The sequence below is a fragment of the Petaurus breviceps genome, unplaced genomic scaffold, assembly GCF_028583685.1.
Source record: "Petaurus breviceps papuanus isolate PSGF00001 unplaced genomic scaffold, PetGlider_PUasm1.0 175, whole genome shotgun sequence".
Taxonomy (NCBI): domain Eukaryota; kingdom Metazoa; phylum Chordata; class Mammalia; order Diprotodontia; family Petauridae; genus Petaurus; species Petaurus breviceps.
Window position 1 is genome coordinate 31,176,708 of NW_027185764.1, and position 22,275 is coordinate 31,198,982.

Consider the following 22,275-nt stretch of genomic DNA (forward strand, 5'->3'; position numbering starts at 1 on the left):
GAGATATACCTTTTGGGAAAAAAAGCAACGATCTGTATTTGGATATAAATGGAATGCCCCCAAACTTTTAAGATGTTGTGTATCATAAACTTGAAAACATATCCTTTAAGAAATATCAACGTTTAAGAAATATGAATTGTTTCTGCTGAATTTTATTGGAATTTTCCAAAATGAAACCTAGCAGTTAGTGTTAGGATTTCCCAACAGAACAAAGCTCTGTGTATTTATCTGATTATTTTGCAGTTTAATCTATATGAGATTCCATTTGGGCCTTTAGTAATTAGATTTAGGTAATAGTGAAAACCCTCTGTCTATACAGATCTCTCCAAATAATGTGAATGGACAAAGACAAGATTATGAGACATGAATGGAACACCTCATAATTGGGCCTAATTATCCTCCCCACTGGCTATAGCTGTATTTAACAAATGCCAGAGAATTCAATCTCTTCCAATGTATGGCTCTTAGATGTCTTTGCAGCATGATGGAGATAGACACATTTGAGCCATTAGGAAATTAGTAAGAATGAATGAATTGTGGTAGCTATGTTGTTCTGTGGATAGAGCACTGGCCCCAGAGGCAGAAGGACCTGAGCTCAAATCCATATACTTGACACTTACCAGCTGTGTGACCCTGGATAAGTCACTTAACCCCAATTACTTCACCCTTCCCCCCCCAAAAAAAAAGAGTGAATAAATTTAGTGTGTTGAAATCAGGGAGTTAAATGGAATTGATTGGACCTTGCTCTTGCTCAAGAGCATCCTCCTCTTAGCAGTAAACCTAGGCATATTGACTGACCCAAAGTAATCCCCAGATAGCAAACCTGAGATCCATGTTCTGTTCCCACTTTTCTACTTTTTATCCACTGTAGTTGTGTGACTTTTTGTGAGTCAGTTAACCAATCAGTAAAAAAAAATTGCATATTAATCTCAAATATATAAATTTCTACTTATTTATAAATATGAGCATATGCTTTTGTACAGGTATGTGTAAAAATTCACACAAAATGAAATTTAAAAAAGAAAAAGAAAAAAGATGAAGTAGTGTTTGTTCTTAGAGTCTATGGGGAAGCACTGGGAATGATAGAGCAGGGAAGTGACATAGTCAGAGTGTACTTTAGGAAAATCCCTTTGGCACCTGTGTAGACAGTGGATTCACAGGAGGAACGACTCAAGGCCGAATAGCAGTGTAGACAAGAAGCGATGATAGCCTGAATTTTGGTGGTGACTCTGTGAATGGGGAAAAGAGAGGATTTGTGAGAGAGGTGATCAGTGACTGGCTATATGGGGTGATGGTGAGCTAAGAGTTCAAGATCACCTTGAGGCTGTGAGAACCAGGGAGAGTAGAAGTTTGGTGAGAGCCTTGATAGTACTAGAGAATTTTGGAAGAGGAATGGTTTTAGGGGGAAAGATCTCTTAATGGGTTTTTTTTTTGCTTTTTTGGGAGGGCAGTTGGGGTTAAGTGACTTGTCCAAGGTCACCCGGCTAGTTTTTGTGTCAGGTGTCTGAGGTCGGATTTGAACTCGGGTCCTCCTGACTCCAGGGCCAGTGCTCTATTCACTGTGACACCTAGCCTCCCCTGAATGATTTCTGAAGCACAGGTCACCATTTTTTCCATACTTGCTCATCTTAAATAATTCCCTTTATCTTACTCAAAATGAAAGAATTGGAGGTTGGGCTCTTACTCACCATTCACTGCACCTGAATGTAGACTTGGTTCTCTGAGGGGCACCTGCTGTAGCCATGAGGTAGTCTAGTATAGGGGGTGGGGGAACCTGTGGCCTTGAGGCCACATATGGCCCTCTAGGTCCTCAAGGGTGGCCCTTTGACTGAATCTAGAAATCACAGAACAAATCCCCTCGGATTTGTGAAGTTCCCCTGCCCAGAGAGAGCATCCTTCCAGTGATACCTGTGTAGCTACTGGACTGGATGCCTTATAATTGATATCATTTATCTAGAATTTTCAGGACCAAAGATTTAGTACCTACCATTTAGTACCTCTGCGACATACCTTTTAATCTTTGAGTCTCAGTTTACTCATCTCTAAAATGGAATAATCATACTTGCCAACAAGGGGCCCTTGACATCTGGCTATCAGAGTTTTGCATTTACAATCACAGAAAAATGACTCAGAGAGTGTTGTTGAGGACACAGTTACTGTGCACATTGTAATAAAAATTCATCAAATCCTTCAGTGTTGTCTGTGTCCAAGACCGCAGGTGGTCCTCTATACAGCCTAGAGCAGTGTTTGCCTGGGCTTGTAAAAGATATAAGTGGAGCATTTAGGGAAAACCAACCAGGAGAAATAGATCTCATAGACATCCTGCTCCACCCGAGAGAAGTGTTATCTGACTCACTCTCATTCTGTCCTTAGCAAAGAACTAGGTCTCCAGTAGCAATAGAAAGGACCAGCAGAATAAAATCAGCCAGGACGTTCTGCTTCCCTCTGTTGGTCTGCTGCCTGTAGACAGTGTCAGAGCAGACTTCTCAGATCCACAATTGCTGCTTTGCTGACTTCGGATCATAGCTGATAGCTTTAGAGCTGGACCGGACCTCGAGAGGTCCTCCAGTCCAGCCCTCCTAACTGACAGGTGAGAATGCTGCCGCCTAGACAGCTGGGATTGCAGAACTTTGCAAATCTCTTATACTTCACATAGCAGCGTTCCTTCCCCAATGTCGCAGGGTTGTTATAAGGTTCAGATGAGAGGATACGCACTCGTTATATAATGCTTTGTAAGAGGTGCTGTGGTAATGTGGGGCATTACTGTAAATAGTCCCTTTTCCAAGTTCACTTGGAGCTGGTATATTTGGTGACAGCCTTGGTTCCATCAGCATGTTTGGCCAGTTCCCCAGATAGCAGCAAACGTGAAACAATTTGTTCCTCCCGTGATGTCAGGGTGGCCTATCCCTGAGTATTGGGCCACCTAGGCTACCTCCCCACTAGACTTTCGAACACATCATTTACCATCAAGTTCACGATGCTTGTGGCCTTGTAAGAGATGCCATCATCTGCGTGTACGTCTTTCAACACCTTCTAATATATTAGTGTGCTCACACATAGACACAGACACACAGACACACACACACACACACACACACACATGCTGAGTAGGTTTCCTTTCAGATGCCTTTCTGCTTGGAATTTTTGTCCCCTGAACCTTGGCTCCAGAACCTCGTTACTCAAAGGCAGTAGCTGCTGCTGTTGTTGAGTGCCTCAGCACTTATCTTCAAGAGACAAATTCATGTGATACCTCTGATATTTCATATACATGTGAGCTATATGTGAACCAGATGATGAAAGAACTCCACATTAGGTCGTACGTGGATCAACTGAAGAATCTGGGAATATTTAGTCTAGAAAAGAGAAGACTTAAGTGAGAAATGATCGCTGGTTTCAAATATTTGGGTGACTGTCGTATGAAAGAGGGATCAGGGGTAGCTAGGTGGCTCAGTGAGTAGACCATTGGCCCTGGAGTCAGGAGGACCTGAGTTCAAATTTGACCTCACACACTTAATACAAAAACTAACTTGTGACCTTGGGCAAGTCACTTAACTCCAATTGCCCCAAAAAGAAAAAAAAAGGGAATTCCAAAAGAGGGATCAGACCTGTCCCTTTTGGTGCCAGAGGACAGAACTAGGAAGCACAGGTAGAATTTATGGGGAAAATATAAGTGTTGTAACAGACCCCAGAGGCCCTTCATTTCAGAGGCTGACCTGGACAATGAGCCTTCTCTATACTATCACCAAGAAGTGGCCATCTAATTTCTGAAGACCCTCAATAATGGAAATTTTTACAGTAATACTTCACATTATATCGCACAGCAAGGTTTGCAAAGCACTTTGCATAACATTATCCTATTTTATTCTTATTCAAACGCTGGGAAGTAAGTACTGTCTGTTACTGTAGATAATAACAAAATGTTACCCTTACTTGATCCTGAGGAGACTGAGGCCCAGTGTCCATTCTCATACATAAAGTAAATGACAAAGGCAAAATTTGAACTCAGGTTTTTCTGATTCCTAGTCTAATACCCTTTCTACTCACTTAGAATTATCCAGAGATGGAGTAAGTTGTTTTGGGGATGGAAGCCTTTCTCCAGTGGTCTTTAAGCAAAGTCAGGATGCTTGTGCATAACCACTTAAAGGGGATTTTGTAGATGGGAGCCACACATTAAGTATTTGGATTAAGCAGCTGCTGAAGGCCCCTCCAACTCTGAAATTACATGGATTTTATGATTGTGTGGTCTGAGAGGAAAAATAATTAGGAGAGAAATAGATTAATAGGGGCTTTTTAGATCTTACTACTTTTGTCTCCCTCTTTTTGTCCTTTTACTACTTTGGGGGAGTAGAAGACAGAAAAGAACAGCACTTCTTTAGAGGGAACTCCGTGTACTTTCCATTAGCACTCACACTTAGCATGTCCTTCCTTATTCACTGTGGAAGAACAGTCTTCCTGGAATGAGTCTGGTGCTGGCATGTATTCTGCAGTTGAAAGATATCTTGAGCCCCTCATTAATTTTTTTCCACATTATAAGATGTGCTTTGTCACCTGCCCCTTTTTTCCCCCACATACATTTCTTACCTCCGTGAGTACTGCTGATGGCATAAGGGGTGAGGGGAAGGGGAGGAATGTACTTAACATGTATCACCTTATTTCTATGCAGAAGAGTCAGTGACTGACCAATGGAGAAGCATTCTTATAGATCACTTACTTTGGGGCATAAATGAAATAAGGGACATCACGATCCTTTTACCTATTATTTGTTGATCTGTGAAGGACTGAAAGGGGCAGCTAGATTATGTAGTGGATGGAGCACTAGTCTGGAATCAGGAAGACCTGAGTTCAAATGTTGGCTCAGACGCTAACTAGCTGTGTGACCCCTAGGCAAGTCCCTTAACACTGTTTGCCTCATTTTCCTCATCTGTAAAATGAGCAAGAAGGAAATGACAAACCACGCCAGTATCTCTGCCAAGAAAACCCTAAGTGGGCTCATGAAGAGTCAGACATGATTGAAAGGACTAACAAGACAACGAAAGAAGGACTGAAAGTAAATTCACTTGAGTAGGCGGCTTTGCATGGTGGAAAATGATACTAGATTTGAAGTCAGAGACTCAAGTTCAAAATCCAGCTCTGTTGCTTCCTGCTTATTTGGGCAAGTCACTTGACTTTTCTAGGTCTCAGTTTCCTCCTCTGCAATATGGGGATATTAGACTAGGTTCCTTCTAGCTCTATATTTGTGACCATAGGATGACATGCAAAAGCTTCATGTCATGAATTACCATACCAGTAAATACTTTTGACAGGAAGAATTTGGTAAACAAAATAATGTTAGGAAGCAATCTCATTTTTTAAAAAATTATGAATGATAGCAATTTGGCTAATACTTTTCCAGATAGTTGCACACAATTTTTTAGTGGATATTCACACTTGGAAAGTTACCCAAAGTATGGGCATCCTTCAGTGGGCATTTTCGAGGAATGCTCAAATCTCCCTTTAGATTGCCAGCCTAGACAACAAACTCCTCGTAAAGGCAGTCAAGTGACAGCTGTTTTGGTCAGCCATAATTAAAAGCTCAACTGTGATTGACTCAGATGTGTTTCTTAGCTTGTCTGAATCAGTTTGGAATAAACTTTTTTCTGCAGGGGCGGATGACCTAGACTGGAATTTGGCATCTATCCTGGACCTCTTATGCTCTAGCACCCTCCTGCAGTTTTTCCTGCTTTATAGAGAGTTAGAAAGGGGAAGAAGGTGAAATCCATTGGTTAGGATCCTAGAGAGCAGCTGTATCATAAAAGCCTTAATTAATGGACTAGGATGTTGATATATTGGCTAAAATTGGGTTTGTGGATTAATAGGACATTTGAGTTTATGCAGCCTATCCCCATTCCCCTTTACTGTGACTAATTGGCATTCATCTGCATCTTTGTTTTTCACGGAGGCATTACTAGGGAAATTTTGATTATAGGATTATACAGTCCAAAGAGCAGACGTATGCTGCCAAGTGGATAGCACTCCATCATTCAGAATAGTCAAGCGTGCTATGGTTAGCCTACCTCAATGCTCAGAGCAGCCAGGACAAGATCATGGATTCATTTCCTTGTGATATTTGGTTTGTTTTGCTCTGTTCCATAGCTACAGACCAAGCTGGGCCAACCAGCCATCTCACAAATACGTGCCATTGGTGAGAGACTGTGGATGGTCAGTACATATATTTCACTATGGCTTTGGGGAAAGAGCTCATTACCATGTCTTAATGTGGATGGGCTAGCAACCTCATCTGTAGAAGAGTATAGCACAGCCTTTCTTATTCCTTGCTTTTTGTTGCTTTCCCTAACATCAGTAAGAGTTTCCAAACACAGGCTCCTCCGGGTGTCCTATGGTGGTCTCCCTTTTCTTCAGAGATGCATGGGACCTCATTTGTAAAGCATCTATTGGATATGTGAAGCAATAGTAGGCAAGACAGGGCCATAGATGGAAAGATTTGGGATGAAGTGTAAATTTTTCTTTGTATGTTTCATCCCTCAGTTAACTGCTCATTCTTATATCTTATTGCCTAAGGATGTTACCCCCAAACCAGTGCCCATTTCCTGGCACAAAACTGGAGGAGGTGCCCTTTTTACCACTTTATACTTACCTTTCCCCTAATCATCTGCAGAGACTCTCATAAAGGTGTAGCATGAAGGAAAATTGCACCCACAAATTTTTTAAAACATGTTTTGCTCTAATCCAGATTAAGTATGAATTAAAATTTTGGAAGCCCTTATTTTCCTGTTCAAAGAAATACTTAAAAAGAAGCTACAAATTATTCCATCTACCACACTGCCTTTTTCATTTAAGATTGGTTTCCTGTATATTCTTTGTGAAATGCTAAGAGTGAGAAGATCAAAGCACTGTGATTTTTAAAGCATTTTTTAAAAGACATGTTTTGCTATTAGCTATAGTACCACAGTGTGGTACCACTGTGAATTAGCTCAACTGTTCTGGATGATGTACTTTTGAGAGGTGTAGTATAGATTCCACATTGGGCTTGAAGTCTAGCAAGCCCTGGGTTCATGAAGTAACTTCAGTGTCGTTGTATCATTTCAATATAGCTCACTATTCATGACCATGGAGACACTGGAGTGATTTGCCATTTCCCTCTCCAGCTCATTTTACAGATGAGGAAACTGAGGCAAACAGGTTTAAGTGACTCGACCAGGGTCACATAGCTAGCAAATCCATCTGAAGATGGATTTGAACTCAAGAAGAGGAGTCTTTCTGATGCCAAGCCCAGTGAACACCTAGCTGCCCCTACTACCTTTACTACTTACTAGCTTTATGGTCAAGTTGCTTAACTTCAATAAACTTCAGTTTCCTCATCTGTAAAATGGGAATTATGACATCTGTATTACCTACCTCATGGGACTATTAAGAGGATCAAATAAGATACTATATATGAAATTCCTATAAACCTTAAAAGTTCTATAGATGACAGAAGGCATTGTTGTTCAGTTGATAAAGTGAATGCTTCGGTTAATGTCACTTATTAAGTTGTGAAAACCCATCTACTTATTGAAGCGATAATACAAGGACATACTTCAGTTCCAGCGTGCTCTTTCAAGCTGAGGGTTGGGCAAGGTGTGTGGGGGTGTCAGGATATCAGAACCTGCTAGTCTGGAGGCCTTTTCTCCAGAACCAGTTGAGTTGCCAATGTGGTTTATTTTGTAAGTAGACAAATCCACCCAGATTAACAACCTATCAGTGTTGCTGTGATTTAATGATAGCCATATCAGTTTCACTGGAAAAAAAAATTTTGGAAGCCCTTCTTTTCCTATTCAAAGAAATACTTAAAAAGAAGCTACCAATTATTCCATCTGCCACACTGCCTTTTTCATTTAAGATTGGTTTCCTGTATATTCTTTGTGAAATGCTAAGAGTGAGAGGATCAAAGCTCTGTGATTTTTAAAGCAGTTTTTTAAAGACATGTTTTGCTATTAGCTATAGAAAACTGACAAGGAACTGAATTCAAAACTATAGAAAATGAAATGCCCTGACATTAGTTCTCATTAACTACTTCTAACATTGATCTTTATTTGTTTGAAGATACCCCGATATATCATAACACTCCATGAACTTCTTGCCCATACCCCTCATGAACATGTGGAAAGGAAGAGTCTGGAATTTGCAAAATCAAAATTAGAAGAACTCTCAAGGTAGGTTGGAGACTTCCCCCCAGGATTTGACTTGGCAGAGTACAGTAAGGTAGACAGTGTTGTTTACATTGAAATCTTCCACATCATGGATTTGGTGATTAGCTGGGGGGTATTTGCATAGTATCTTCCTATATGGAAGCCTAATATGGCCATATATCCAATAGCAAATTGGGAATATGATGATGGAGATTTGGCATATAATATTTGCCCCTCTGTATATTTTGTCTCTCAGCTAACTATTCATTTCCTCATCTAATTACCTACAGATGTTACAAAAAATGATTCCTTATCATTCACCTTGGTTTTATACAAAGAAAAAAATTAGTGATGGAATTCCTAATTGAAATAAAAAATTGTGATGTGAATTTTTGTGATTGAGGTTAGGTGTGTTTCTTGGAGATATTCCTATTATAGTTTTAGTAGCATTTATTGTATTCTTTGAACCCATCATCTGTTGCGATGTATGATGCAACATTCCATAAGAATTCAGGGATGTCCTACTGAAATACATTATTTGTACTGTAAAGCCCTGTTAACCTCAGCACAAATTCTTCTTACTTTTCATTCCTTGGGCATTTTTTTTACATCTATGCTGTTTTGGTGTATAAAAACTCATTAGTTTGTTCTACAAGCCAAGTAATGGTGTCCTTAATGCTGCTAGGAAAATTTCTGTAAAAATAATATTATATAAATATATAAAATTAAAAAATAAAATTATTTCTAAGATGTAATTGTACAGATATTTTAAGTATACTCATTGTCCCCATTTATTATTTGAAATAATTAAGCATAGCCTTGCTTTGTTTGGGACTTTTGGCATTTAGAATCCCTAAGGATTGGGTTGGTACCAGCCCACTCCTGAGTTTTTCAGGTTCAGAGCAGGGAGGGCCTGGCTATAATTTTTTTTCTTTCCTTACTTTGACTTAATGGCAGAAAATGCAACATATGAAACATTTCTGTTTACATTGTGTCTGACAGGATAATGCATGATGAAGTGAGTGATACTGAAAACATACGGAAAAACCTTGCCATAGAAAGAATGATAGTGGAAGGCTGTGATATATTGTTAGATACCAGCCAGACTTTTATCCGACAAGGTAAGCCTTCGTATAGTCATGGTAGACACAACTATAACATTATACTTGGCAGCTCCAGAAACAGGGCGTTTGGGGAAACACATAATGCTATAAAGCCAATGCTGTTCACCTAGGACAAGTAATGTATAAGTTGTCCCCTTTTAGCAGGTGAGTTTCGGGCTATGGCTGAGGCCCACCCTTGTGCTGTTTCTTTTCAGGGGCCATGAAAAACAGCAACACAATAATAGTAAAGCATGAATGGGCCAGTAAATTGCATTCTGACTGGACTATCTTCCTCAGTGGACCGGATATTATCTACAGCTCCGTGGAAAACAGGTCTGTTTGGCCGATTGACGTTGCGATGTCAGGTGATGAGGACATCCAAGCAAAGGCACAAGAGAAACTTGAACTGCTAAAAGCTCTCTCACAAAGCAGTGGAGAAAATGTGCGGAGCGAAAACAGCTGCTTATTGTTCCCATTTTTCATCAGCACTTCAGGAACGGCCCCACACAATATAATTTGATTACACTTGGTAACTTTGGTTGCCAGATGAAATGACATGTCATGGCTGACATCAGCTTGAACAAGTGTTGGCATCTATTGGGTAATGGTCAATTTAACACATGCTTCCCTGTTTATGCCGTGTGTTTCTGGGGACTCATGCTGGTAAATGAAGCTTTGGACCACAGAAGAGCAGAAAGCCTTTGTGCCAAAGGGAGTGGAGAAGAAACAGTATTTTGCTAGTGCATGTGTGTGACTGATTTTCAGTTCATAAAAGATAAATATGGATGGCATCCTCAGTTGTCCTTAAGGGATGCTTTTGGGAGCTTAAGTGTTCTGCTAGGAATGTCCCAGAAGCGGTAGGATCCTCTATCACTATTTTTGAGAGGTATAAATACAATATTCATAAATTGGCAAAGGGTATAAGCCTTGGACCAGGATTAACTCAATGGAAGGGCTTATACTAATGGTGTGGCTAATGTTATTTGAGGAAATTGGCATAAAAACCGTTATGCCAAAATACACTTACTAAAAGGAATTATTATCACTGTGTCTTTACCTTATCTAATGAGACACATCAATTACACTGTGCACATTACTGGAAAAACTAAATGCATGCCTTTCTGTTTTCTGTGACTTGTTTACAAGAATGGAAAACTCAAATTATGTTAAAAAAAAAAACTTGGGAATGTTCTTTGTGTAAAAAAATTAGCTTTCTCCTACTGACTTCATGCTCTCTAACATTCTTTGAATAAAAATGGAATGTAAAGTGATTTTAGTAGACTTAATCTACTTTGGCCTTATAATTAACTTTTTTTGTCTCTTATTGGCCTTACAATGAATTAATGTGGCCTTGTCATACATGTACTTGTGATTGCTATAATATCTCTGTGGTCATTGGAAATACTGATGAACATTGACCAGAGGTACCAAAAATTTTGAGAAAATCATTTTTTTTTTTCAGAATTAAGTCTGTTATGAAAGGACTTGCATGAAAAAGTATTTTTATTCAAAATATTTTTGTGAACATTTATCACATTCTCGATGCACAGATTTTCTGTCTCAGTTTGAGAAAGTTACTGTAATGGAAAATATTGGGAGTGTAAATATGTTGAACAGGTTGCCTTCTTTGATTATGTCTGGGGGAGAAAGTTTTCGTGAACAGCATCCCTCGCTGATTAATAGCTTTATAATATTTATTCAATTCTGTGAGCTGTAAGTGTGACCCATCTTTTCAGTTCTTAATAATTCTGCTTCTGTCAACACGTTATTTATAGATCACAAGTGTTCTTAAAGTGATTTGTCTTTCAGCAGGATTTGCTCTGTGTTCTTGTTTTGGTTTTGATGGCATGTTTAGGAATGGCTTAATAAAAGTTGTTTAAAAAAACTTAAAATGGAAAGTAGCCTGGTCAATGACAATGTGGAAATATTGGTACTAGTGACACTGTTTTGATATGGTCACTTTCTTGATGACCACTTCATTACATAATCATCTTGACTTTAAAGACACCTGCTACTGTCTCCTGGGTTCTAACTCTGAAGTGTTAAAAAGCATAACGTTCACCATGAAAGACCCCACATTTTTTTTCTCCAAGGGTCTGAAAGAATTTGAACTATTCTCACTTTAGGGCTTATTATTGTTTTTTTTTAATTGAAATGAAGTTTATTTGGGGGATTTAGGAACTAACTAGTTCATTTCTGATTGGGCATCCTTTGATAATTATATATATTCACTAAAAGGTTACAGAACAATTAAGTGTGTTTAAATTTTGGAAATTATGCTAATTAAAATATAATCCCATTTCTCTATTACTTTAATTATTATTTATTTTTATTTGATTAATAAATATTTAATCTGTTTTTTAAATGTCAAAAAATAATTTTAAAATGGAGCAACCCTGAAGGGAAAAAGAAATAATATGTATGTATATATTATGCATATATACATATTTTTTCTTTTAAAAAAACTTCCCTCCTTTTCCCACCCCAACCCCCATATATCCTATTACTAAAACTATATAATGGAATCTTTAAAAAATAAATGTGTAAATCTTTGAAAATATCTCTGTTTTCTGTTGCATATAGGATTATAACTAAAAAAACAAAACTAAGATTGTATAACCTCATGGTTATATATGAAATGTTTATTAAAAGATAAAAGTAACCAAAATAAATACAGGGCATACCAAAAAGTTTGGGGGGGGGATACCTTGTATAACGCAGAAAAAAACAATGCTAGAGTATCATTTAGTTTATCTATACTACTATTAATGGTACCGTAGTATCCAATAAAAGTGAATATTCTTCCCAGGTGATAAATTGAATATACTAGAACCTCATTATTAGTTTCTGCTTTGTAGATGTTTTTCAATATAGTCAATTTTCCACTGTTCTCATTCAGGCTAACTAAATGTACTGAATACAATCTACAATGAAGACATATATCTTACATATATTTTATGTGACAGAGCTCCAATTATTGTGCTAAGGTCCCTTCTCATGTTCTCTTGACCTTGTTTTGATTTTGTAAAAATAATTCTCACTTAGGATCCATTTTTCACCCCTAGTCAAAGTTTTTTTTTAACTGGTTTCATATTACTTACAAGATGGGTTAAAAGTTTCTTAACCTAGCATCTGGTGCCCTCCAAAGCCTGACTAATTCTACCCTTCCATTGTGATTTCATGCCATTCTTCTTCATGTACTCTCGTTTCCCTGCTAGAACCTCACTGTATCTGCCTGCATTTATAGGCCAGATGACCAGGCTAATCGACCCCCTCCCCACCAGTGCCCGTTGAAGTCAAGGCTTAGTTCAGGTGCCAGTTTCCCTAGCCTTCCAGCTGATTCTGATCTCTCTGTCTCTCTCTTCTAGTTTCTCATAGCGCTCTGTACTTTTACTTTGTGTTTAATCACATTCTGCTGTGTATCATAGCAGGTTGTGCAAATCTTAATTCTATCCTTCCCTTTATTTATTAATTTGGAGGGAGGAGAGCAGGGCAATTGGGGTTAAGTGACTTGCCCAAGGTCACACAGCTAGTAAGTGTTAAGTGTCTGAGTCTGGATTTGAACTCAGGTCCTTCTGACTCCAGGGCCATTGCTCTGTTCACTGCGCCACCTAGCCTCCTCTTTCCTTCTCTTTAGATTGTTACATTTCATGATGGCAAAAATCATTAATTTTTTTTGTAGTTTCAAAATCTAGTTCTGTATGTGTTAGACACATTAGCACCTAATTCGTGCTTGTTGTGTTGAATTGTTGAATTGAGCTCCATAGTGTACTTCATCTTAAAAAGTTTAGTCATTGCTGAAATACCACTATAAGACAATCTCACTAATAGATCAGTGGCTTTGACCTTCCCAGGACAATGTGATTGTGACATTCTAATGGCTTGGACATCTGATTCAATGAAGAACATCTGATTAAATATAAGACATTTAATTTCAGTCATTTTTCAGTTGTGTCTGACTCTTCATGATCCCATTTGGGGTTTTCTTGGCAAAGACACTGAAATGGTTTGCCATTTCCTTCTTCAGCTCATTTTACAGATGAGGAAACTGAAGCAAAAAGGGTTAAGTAACTTGTCCAGGGTCACACAGCAAATAAATGTCTGAGGCCAGATTTGAACTCAGGAAGATATGACTTCAGGCCCAGCACTCTATCCACTGTACCACCTAGCTGCCCTTTTAAGAAGTTTAGTCTTTGCTGAAATACCTTTGGTATTTCATACTATATCATAAGATGATCTCACTAATAGATGGTTCAATGATTTTGACCTTCCCGGGACAATATGATCATGACATTCCAGTGACTTGGATGTCTGATTCAATGAAGGGTGTTTGACTAAATATAAGGTATTTAATTAGTATCTCTTAAGTAGAAGGGAGTCCCTCCCTTAGTCAGCCCTAGAAGTACTTTTGTTCTTGTGTGATAGTTTCAGTGCTTCAAGGAACATCAAAAAAAATCTTCCTTCTAGACTGATCTAACTGTATACTTCATTGAATAATATTGAGACCAATTGGATGTATCTTGTCATGTAGGATATCAGAAGACTTGAATCTCTTGGTTCACCTCATTGCTGCCTACTGGTCCCTATATTTGTCTGAAATGGGAAAATGATGCTGTGAATATAACTGCTGTGAAAGTCAGTCCTGTCTGGGCAATAATAATCCAACCACTTCAGAGCGGTCTGAAGATCTTATGGACTTTTTGTTTTCACACTGAAATAAGCTAAGGGATCTGGTGCCATTTGCAAAATACCGATCTAGGCTAAACAGAAAAGGCTAAACAAAGAGATGGTTAAAGTGCCTTTGGAGTTAGAGAATGCACTCATAGATAGATGTCATAGATGTCACTTGAATTCTCTCTTTCTCTTTCTTCATGTACCTCCATCCTTGGGAACAAGGGGCCTGTTCTATGCAGCTGGAATCAATATGACATCAAACATCTGGATGAAAAATGAAATTCACTTAGTAGCTGGTGTTTCTGCACTTGTGGTTTACTTTCATTTTTCTGACAAATCACCCAGTGCCATCACTTAATTTTTCACTTTTCATTCAGATATTTGTTTTTTGTAGCAAAGCCAAAATATGCTCCATGCCTGGAATAGTCTCTTCATTGGATGTATTTTGAGTTTCCAGACATAACTGTTTACCAAAAAAATTCATTTTTTAGAGAAGTATGTATTTTAAAATTCAAATCAAAGACAATGCAATTATGGACACACAAACTAACCATTCACTCAGCAATTTCTTTTAAAAATTTTTTACTATTTTGTTTTGAAAGACCTGTGATTTCACCTCTGTAGGTACTCCCTGTACCAAAGGAGATTAGATCTTTTCCACATTTCCTGAGTTGCTGTAACCAGAAAAATCTCTGAGTGAATGCACTTATACCTTTTGTCTTAGCTTCTAGAGAATTAGCCAGTCTTTGTTTTTAATAAGCTTTGGGCAGCTAAGTGGCTTAATGGTTAGAGTGTCAGACCTGAAGTCAGGAAGTCTTGAGTTCAAATCCAGCCTCAGACACATTAGCTTTGTGATCCTGGGCAAATTATTAAACCCTTTTTTTCTCAGTTTCCTCATCCGTAGAATGGGGATAATGATAGAATCTACCTCCCAGGGTTTTTGTGAGGATCTAAGGAGATAAAAGCAGTAAAGGGCTTAGTACAGTGCCTGGCACGTAGTAAGTTCTATATAAATTTTAGCTGGCATTATTATCATCATCGTCATCATTGTTATTTGTAAAATGCTTTGCAAACTTCAAAGCGGTATATAAGTGCTAGCTTTTATGGTTATAATGAGGAATACAATAACTCTTTTGGAGACAAAGAAGAAAATCAAAGCTGAAATAGGACTGCTACTTTGACTAGATGGAAGAAATAATGATAATGAATGAGAGAGAGAAGGCAGGCGCTGCTCATGTCTTCATTTGGTTCCCATTTCTCTGCCAGGAAAAGTGACCTTTGGTCTGGAAATGTCATTTTGGTTTGAAAAGAACCAAAAATAGTTAATAAGGTCCAAGATAAGTAAGTAGAGATAATAAGAGATGACTTAGCTGACCTGGGTGAATTTAGGTCATCAAATTCAAATAAATTACCTCATAGGGTAACGAAAAACTGGCAGATATGATAGGTTGTTTTTGCCAGTGATCTTTGAAGGATCGTGGACAACACAGACTTGGAAAGGGCAGACATAATCCTGATAATTATTTTTAAGTGGATTCTGAAGACTGTAGGTCAATGAGCCTGATTGTAATTCCTGGAAAAATTCTAGAATGTCTTATGAAAGGCATGTTTAATGAAAATCTAGTAAAGGAAGTCCTGATGCCAGACAACCAGCATGACTTCAGCAAAAGCAAGCTATGCCAGACCAACACCGTTTTTTTTCTTTTGCATGGAGTAACTAGGTTAGTAGATCAGAGCAGGGAAATTGGGGTTAAGTGACTTGCCCAAGGTCATACGGCTAGTAAGTGTTAAGTGTCTGAGGCCATATTTGAACTCAGGTCCTCCTGACTCCAAGGCCAATGCTCTATTCACTGTGCCACCTAGCCACCCCAATGCTACATGCTTATATATTTTGCCTAAATTTTTATCAAAGCATTGGATAAAGTTTCTTATGTTTATTTTGTGGTCAAGATGCAGTAATAATGGCTAGGTGATAGCAATGGTTGACTGGCCAGACCCAAAGGATAGTAATTAAAGGTTTGATGTCACTTTGAAAGGTTGTCCTTAGCGGAATGGTCTAGGTGTCTTTGTTGGATCCTATGCCATGACATTTTTATCAATGACTTTAAAAAAGGAAGGAAGGAAACAAGCATTTACCAAGCCTTATACATATTACTGAATTTTATACTCACAATAATCCTGGGAAGTAGGTGCTATTAGTATTCCCATTTTACAGTTAAGGAAACTGAGGCAAATAGAGCTTAAATAACTTACCCTAGATCACACAGTATCTGAGGCTGGATTTCAGCCTAGGTCTTCCTGACTCCAGGTCCAACGATCCACTGTGCCACCTAGCAGCAACCCCAGAAAGCATAGATCACAGAGAGTTTGGAGGAATAAGATCATATTAGATAACCAAGTCAGAATCCCTCTTAGTCTCCCTACTTTCAGTCTGCACCCTCTTTGATCTGTCCACTACGTAGTCCCTCACCAAAAAAGTACTACCTTGACTCTCACATGAGCAAAAATATTCAGTTGTCTCTTTTCAATCCTCGGAACAGTTTAGCATCTAAACCCCTTCCCAGTTAGGCTCTAGTATGATTTTATAGACTAGCTTAATACATCTTCATTAACATACTCTGCATTCCAGCCATACTGGTTTCCTTGCTATTCCTCAGACTCACTGTTCTATCTCCTATTTCTGTCCAGGAATGCACCCCCCCCCTCACTCCAGCCTCTTAGAATCCTTAACTTCCTTCTAGACTCAGCTGAGTTAGCACATTCTATAAGAAGACTTTATCTCTATTCAAATTATCTTGTATTACTATCCCTAATTATTCTGCTGTATCTCACAATAGAATATGAAGTCTTTGAAGGTAGGGACTGATTTTTCTTTTTTCTTTGTATCTTTAGCACAGTTTAAATAAGTGATTATTGAATTGGATTGTTGAGTTGAATATAATAAGTTGAAATTTAATGAGGATAAATGAAAGTCTTACACTTGGATTCAAAAAATCAATCCCTTAAGTACATTGAAAAAACTAATAAACTAATGCAACCTTAGATTGCACTGAGAGGCAAAGGGTTTACATGAGGGAAGTAATGCTCCCAAGTGATATGTCACTGCAGACATGGTCTGTCTCGTCATTCCATATCTACAGGACTGGCTTTAGTTCTGGTCGCCACATCTTAGGAAGGAAATTAATAAGCTGAAAAATATCCAGATGAGGGCCACCAGAATAATGAAAGACCAAGTTATTGTTATGAAGGACTGGCCAGAGGAAATGGGCATATTTAGTTTACAGAAGACTTAGATGGGGACCTGTCAACTATCTTCAAATATTGAAGGTCTCTTATGTGGAAGGCAGATGAATTAGACTTGTCTTGGTACTGTAAGTACAGAATTATTAGCAGTAAGGAGAAGTTGCAGAGGGATAAATTTGGATTAGAACCAGTTAGTTGCTTTGAGGGAAACAGTAAGTTCTCTCTCACTGTATTTCTTTAAAATAAAGCTGGAAATCCACTTGTTTTATAGATATGTGTGTATGTGTATACACACACCCATACATATGTATATATATATACACACAAGTATGCATATATATGCACATATATACACATATACATATATTTGTGTATATATACACATACATACATATAAAATCTTATATTCTTCTTCAGGTTTATTTGGACTGAAGGACCATAGAAATTTATTCTGTGTTCCCATATATCTCGCTGTGCCCTTCAGTTATCCAGCTTAAACATAGCATGAAATGCCTTCTCCCATTCTATTCCCCTTCTTTGGGCCAGCTTCAGGGTCCCTTTTGAATACTCTGCTATTCCTATGATTCCCATGAACATTCTCTTGGGTCTTGCCTTTTGGTGACTTTCTCCCTTTAGCCAAAATGTTACCAAATCCCGCTTTTAATTCTTTTCTGTCCCAACTACAAAACCTGGGGATCGTCTTATCTGAGCTAGTGGAACCAGGATCCTCACTGGCCATGCTGACTCCAGCTTTTCTCCCTTTCACTTTTCTTTGTTTAACCTTTTATCCACGACTTTGACCATCCCTCTTCTCTTATCCCCCATCTCTGAAAACCTCCACTCCCTTTTAGTTTTCTCTTCAATTTCATATTAGTCATTCTAACTTTCCAGGCCTTCCACTAGTCTGCCTCTACCCACATTACCCCTCTCACTTCAGTCTACTCACTGCCCACTCCCTTCACTTCAGTCAAACCTCCTGGGCCCTTTTGTTCTGTTCTCCCACTCCCACATCCACCTCCAAAACCCTTTCCCTGCTGTTACTTATGCCTAGAATATCCTCCCACTTCATCTGTCAAGCAGCCTCCTTTCCTTCTTTCAAACCCACCCACAGACTCGTGTATTTTTCTAGGACACCCACCCCCTAACCATCCTAACTGAATCGGGGGTGGAGTAGGAGAAGGGATGAGATTTAGAGATAGGAATTTGCGGGGGCCCTATTATTTTCTATGATCCATATATTGCTTTAAGGGGAAAAAAAGAAATTGTGGGTCTTGCTATTAACACAAAAGTTTCCTGGAACAGAGAATGTGGTTTCAATATTTTATATATGTAGGGCATTTTAATGGAAAAAATAATAAATAAGGAAGTTATCACAAGAGCTACCTTAATGAATGCTTTTCATTCAGGACATGAGTTAAACAATCATTAAAAAAAATGTATCAGGTCACCTTGCAGAGTTCAGAAGTCAAAGCCACGGGAGATACACAGATCCTTCAGAATTATATTTCTGTTTAGCTTTGAATTAAAATGTAGATTTTTCACTATTTTATGTAAGAGCAAAAGGAGTCTGGAAATGGTGAAAAGTATTCAAAGTGTTGCATTAACTTTCTGCCTGGTATCTCACTTTGGCACAAAGGTAGTTTTGTCTGGGAGAAACTTGCCTTGTGAAGCTTTGGGTGAAGCTGATACATTCTGCATTTTAGGAAGTGGTACAAAAATGACTTTCAGTTTAGGTCCCAGGAGGGGGAAGGATTTTTATCACACCTCTTTGTCTCTATTTTAAATACAAGACAAAGCAGGGTTTTTAAATTCTTAACAAGAATGCCTTCATTGGATTACATGTATATGTATATATATATATATATATGCGCTAAATTTAATACTCGTATTTTTAACATGCCCAAGAGAGGCACAAGTTATCTTTTTAAAAATGAAAACTAAATCTCATTAATATTTTTGGTAATCTAACCTTAGGATATTAATTATATAAATTAACCTTAGTATATTAATAGACAGTAAACTTTTTTTTCTACATTTACTTTATTATTAGAACTACAAACCTCAGTACATTCACAACATCAAATCCCCCAAATTAAAAAAGACAGAAGTGTTTGGATCTCTGCTGCCTTTTGATTCTCATCCCAAAATCTTAAGTTCAGAGTTTCTTTGAGTTAATACAGAATGAATTGCGTTTAAAAAATGATTTCATATAAACATTAAAAAACCATGTGATCTGGTGGTATTCAGAATTAATAGGATTTTTTCCCACTTGTAGTTTCAAGAAATTTCCTTGTTCAGATTTCCCTGACATTAGTGAGTTAAAAGTATAAATCCTTTTATGTCTTTGAAGTGTATATGGCCACTAAAAGAAGCTCGCTTACTAAACAGAATTCTAACTGCTGTGTATTCTTCTTCACTTTTGTAATCACCAGGTTCTCTCATTCAAGTCCCTTCAGTTGAGAGGGGGAAGCTCAGTAAAGTTCGCCTGGGCTCATTGTCTTTGAAAAAAGAAGGAGAAAGACAATGCTTCTTATTTACAAAACACTTTTTAATTTGTACAAGAAGTTCAGGAGGAAAACTGCACCTGCTGAAGGTACTGTTCTTCTATAAATTCTCCATATACAGTTTCCACTCCCATAAGAATTCAGTTTTTTTTTAAGCGATAAAATGGCTTTCCAGCATTTGGCATTATTTCAGCAAGAATTCTCACTGTAATAGTAGTGAGATAATGATTACCAGCAACAAATTTTTCCTTTTCGTTACTTGCATGCAAAATAAGGGAAACTCATTTTTAAGTATTTTTGATAGAAAGAAGTAAATTTAAATTTGTGGACTTAGACACCAACAATTATTGTCAGTTGATGGATATCGAGCCATAAGAAAACTTTTCCATGTCCCTGGAGGACCATCTTGTTCAGTGAGGCAAAAATTTGCTAAATGATTGATTAATATGTGCCTCACATTATCTCTGCAAAAAAGAGAGGGAATATCCTAAGCAAAATAGAGATGAATTTTCCATTCCCTGGACTAGCATTGGTGAGTTGTACCCTCTTAGAAGCTGCTCTCGTGGTACTACCAAATACACTGAAGGATAATTTACAAAAAAATTTCCCAGTAGTTTGTGTGTGAGAGGAAGACTGATTTAGCCAATAAAGGGCCACCTCTTCGTCAGGAAGGCCTGGAGCCAAGTCTAGCCTCTCACACATGATGTTTCTATGACTCTGGGCAAATTACATCAGATCTCGGTGCCTAAGGTGAGTCTCCAAGACTGAATTGTAGAGAAGGCAAGGTTGAGGTGTCTTGGGAGCAGTGAAAGAAACGTTTCCTATACTAGTGAAAAGATAAGTCCATTTCCTTTCCCTAAAAAATACATGTACAGTGTGGGAGAGAGGAAGAGTTGGATGGATGGGAAAGGGAAAGGGGCAAAAGAAGGGAAAATATTTCTTCCAGATTGGTATCTTGTTTTTATTTTTTATTTTTTTTGCTTTTTGGAGGGCAATTGGGGTTAAGTGACTTGCCCAAGGTCACACAGTTTTTTTGTGTTAAGTGTCTGAGGCCGGATTTGAACTCAGGTCCTCCTGACTCCAGGGCCAGTGCTCTATTCACTGAGCCACCTAGCCACCCCCAGATTGGTATCTTTAAAAAATACCATGTTGATTATGGCACAGATTTAAAGTATGGTGTCTTCCCTCACCTGAGACCTTCTGAAATAATAAAACTTATAAAATCACATATAGCTTTCTAACCCTTTTGGAACCCTCCTGCTAAGAAGTGATTTGTCTCCACAGACAGGTGGTGTTCTCTCTCTCATAGAATGTACCTTGATTGAGGAAACGGATGCAAGTGAAGATGATCGTAAGTCACAGTCTGCTGCTTATAATGAGTTCCAGCTCAAGCTGGAGACTTTTAAAATAGTGTCCCTGTTTATATTCCATCACTGAAATGATATCCATTTTATGAGTTCTAAGAATGTGGTGTACAAATAATAATGCCTTTTTCCCTCTCTCTGAAGACACTTAGTTTGAAAAAGCAAAAGAGATAAACTAGTCTTTTTCCCTTCTCTATTATATGGGAGTATTATTTAACTGTATAATTTGTGCATCTTTTAGAACCATTTTTGAGTTCATATTATACTATGTTTTTCTTCTGTAGTAAATTGGACCATTTTTTGACAGCTAGCAGAGAGGAAAAAAAAATTGAATTGGTATTTAATAATTGCACCATTTGGGTAGTAGAAAACAGTGGACCTGGAAAACTGGCCATGACCCTTACTTGCTTTTGTAACCCTGAGCAATTCATTCGTCTTCCCTGGGCCTCAGGTGCCTTACCTGCTTAATGGGAACAGTAATTCTTACTTTATTGTTACTTACTTTCCTGTTATTCTAATCAGAGAGGTGTGTAAAAGTAAAAAAAATCATCACAGTGCAAAAATATTCACGTTATGAAAAAGGGCTCTGCTGGCAAGCGAGTGTGAGGATTTCTGTACCTGATAACGTGTCTCTTCTCTGTATTAAGCCAAAGGTTCTGGGCAAGTGTTTGGACACCTGGACTTTAAGATTGTGGTGGAACCTCCAGACTCTGCTCCCTTCACGGTTGTCTTGTTAGCCCCTTCCCGCCAAGAAAAAGCTGCCTGGACAAGTGACATAAGCCAGGTGAACCAGATGCTTTTCTCACATCTGCTTTTTTGTCATCTGTCTGCTCATAAGATCATAAAGGGAAATTCTCAGAGATGCTGTTTAAAAATTCTTTTAATATTTACACGACCTTGGGCAAGTAAGCCTACTCTTACCTCAGTTTCCTCATCTGTAAATTGGGATCATTAGAGCTGATGATTTTTAAAATCTATTCCACCTGTAAAATTGTCTGACCCTGTAAGCTCCTTGAGACCAGGGACTGTTTTTTGCTTCTTTTTTTTTGGCCGGGGAAGGCAGGGCAATTGGGGTTAAGTGACTTGCCCAAGGTCACACAGCTAGTTTTATTGTGTGTGTGTTAAGTATCTGAGGCTGGTGAATAGAGTACTGGCCCTGGAGTCAGGATGACCTGAGTTCAAATCTGGCCTCAGACACTTACACAAAAACTAGCCATGT

The 22,275-nt window shown here is 38.3% G+C and overlaps 2 protein-coding genes across 3 annotated transcripts in view; both read left to right on the forward strand.

The window, feature by feature from the left end:
- CKMT2 (creatine kinase, mitochondrial 2) overlaps nt 1-22,275 on the forward strand; it is a 511,259-nt gene that overhangs the window by 256,527 nt on the left and 232,457 nt on the right. The window lies entirely within an intron of this gene.
- RASGRF2 (Ras protein specific guanine nucleotide releasing factor 2) overlaps nt 1-22,275 on the forward strand; it is a 323,013-nt gene that overhangs the window by 133,850 nt on the left and 166,888 nt on the right. The window contains exons 8-12 of the mRNA XM_069085026.1: nt 8,083-8,192; nt 9,171-9,289; nt 19,621-19,781; nt 20,977-21,043; nt 21,704-21,840. Coding sequence (XP_068941127.1) covers nt 8,083-8,192; nt 9,171-9,289; nt 19,621-19,781; nt 20,977-21,043; nt 21,704-21,840 — 594 coding nt within the window. The remainder of the gene's footprint in view (nt 1-8,082; nt 8,193-9,170; nt 9,290-19,620; nt 19,782-20,976; nt 21,044-21,703; nt 21,841-22,275) is intronic.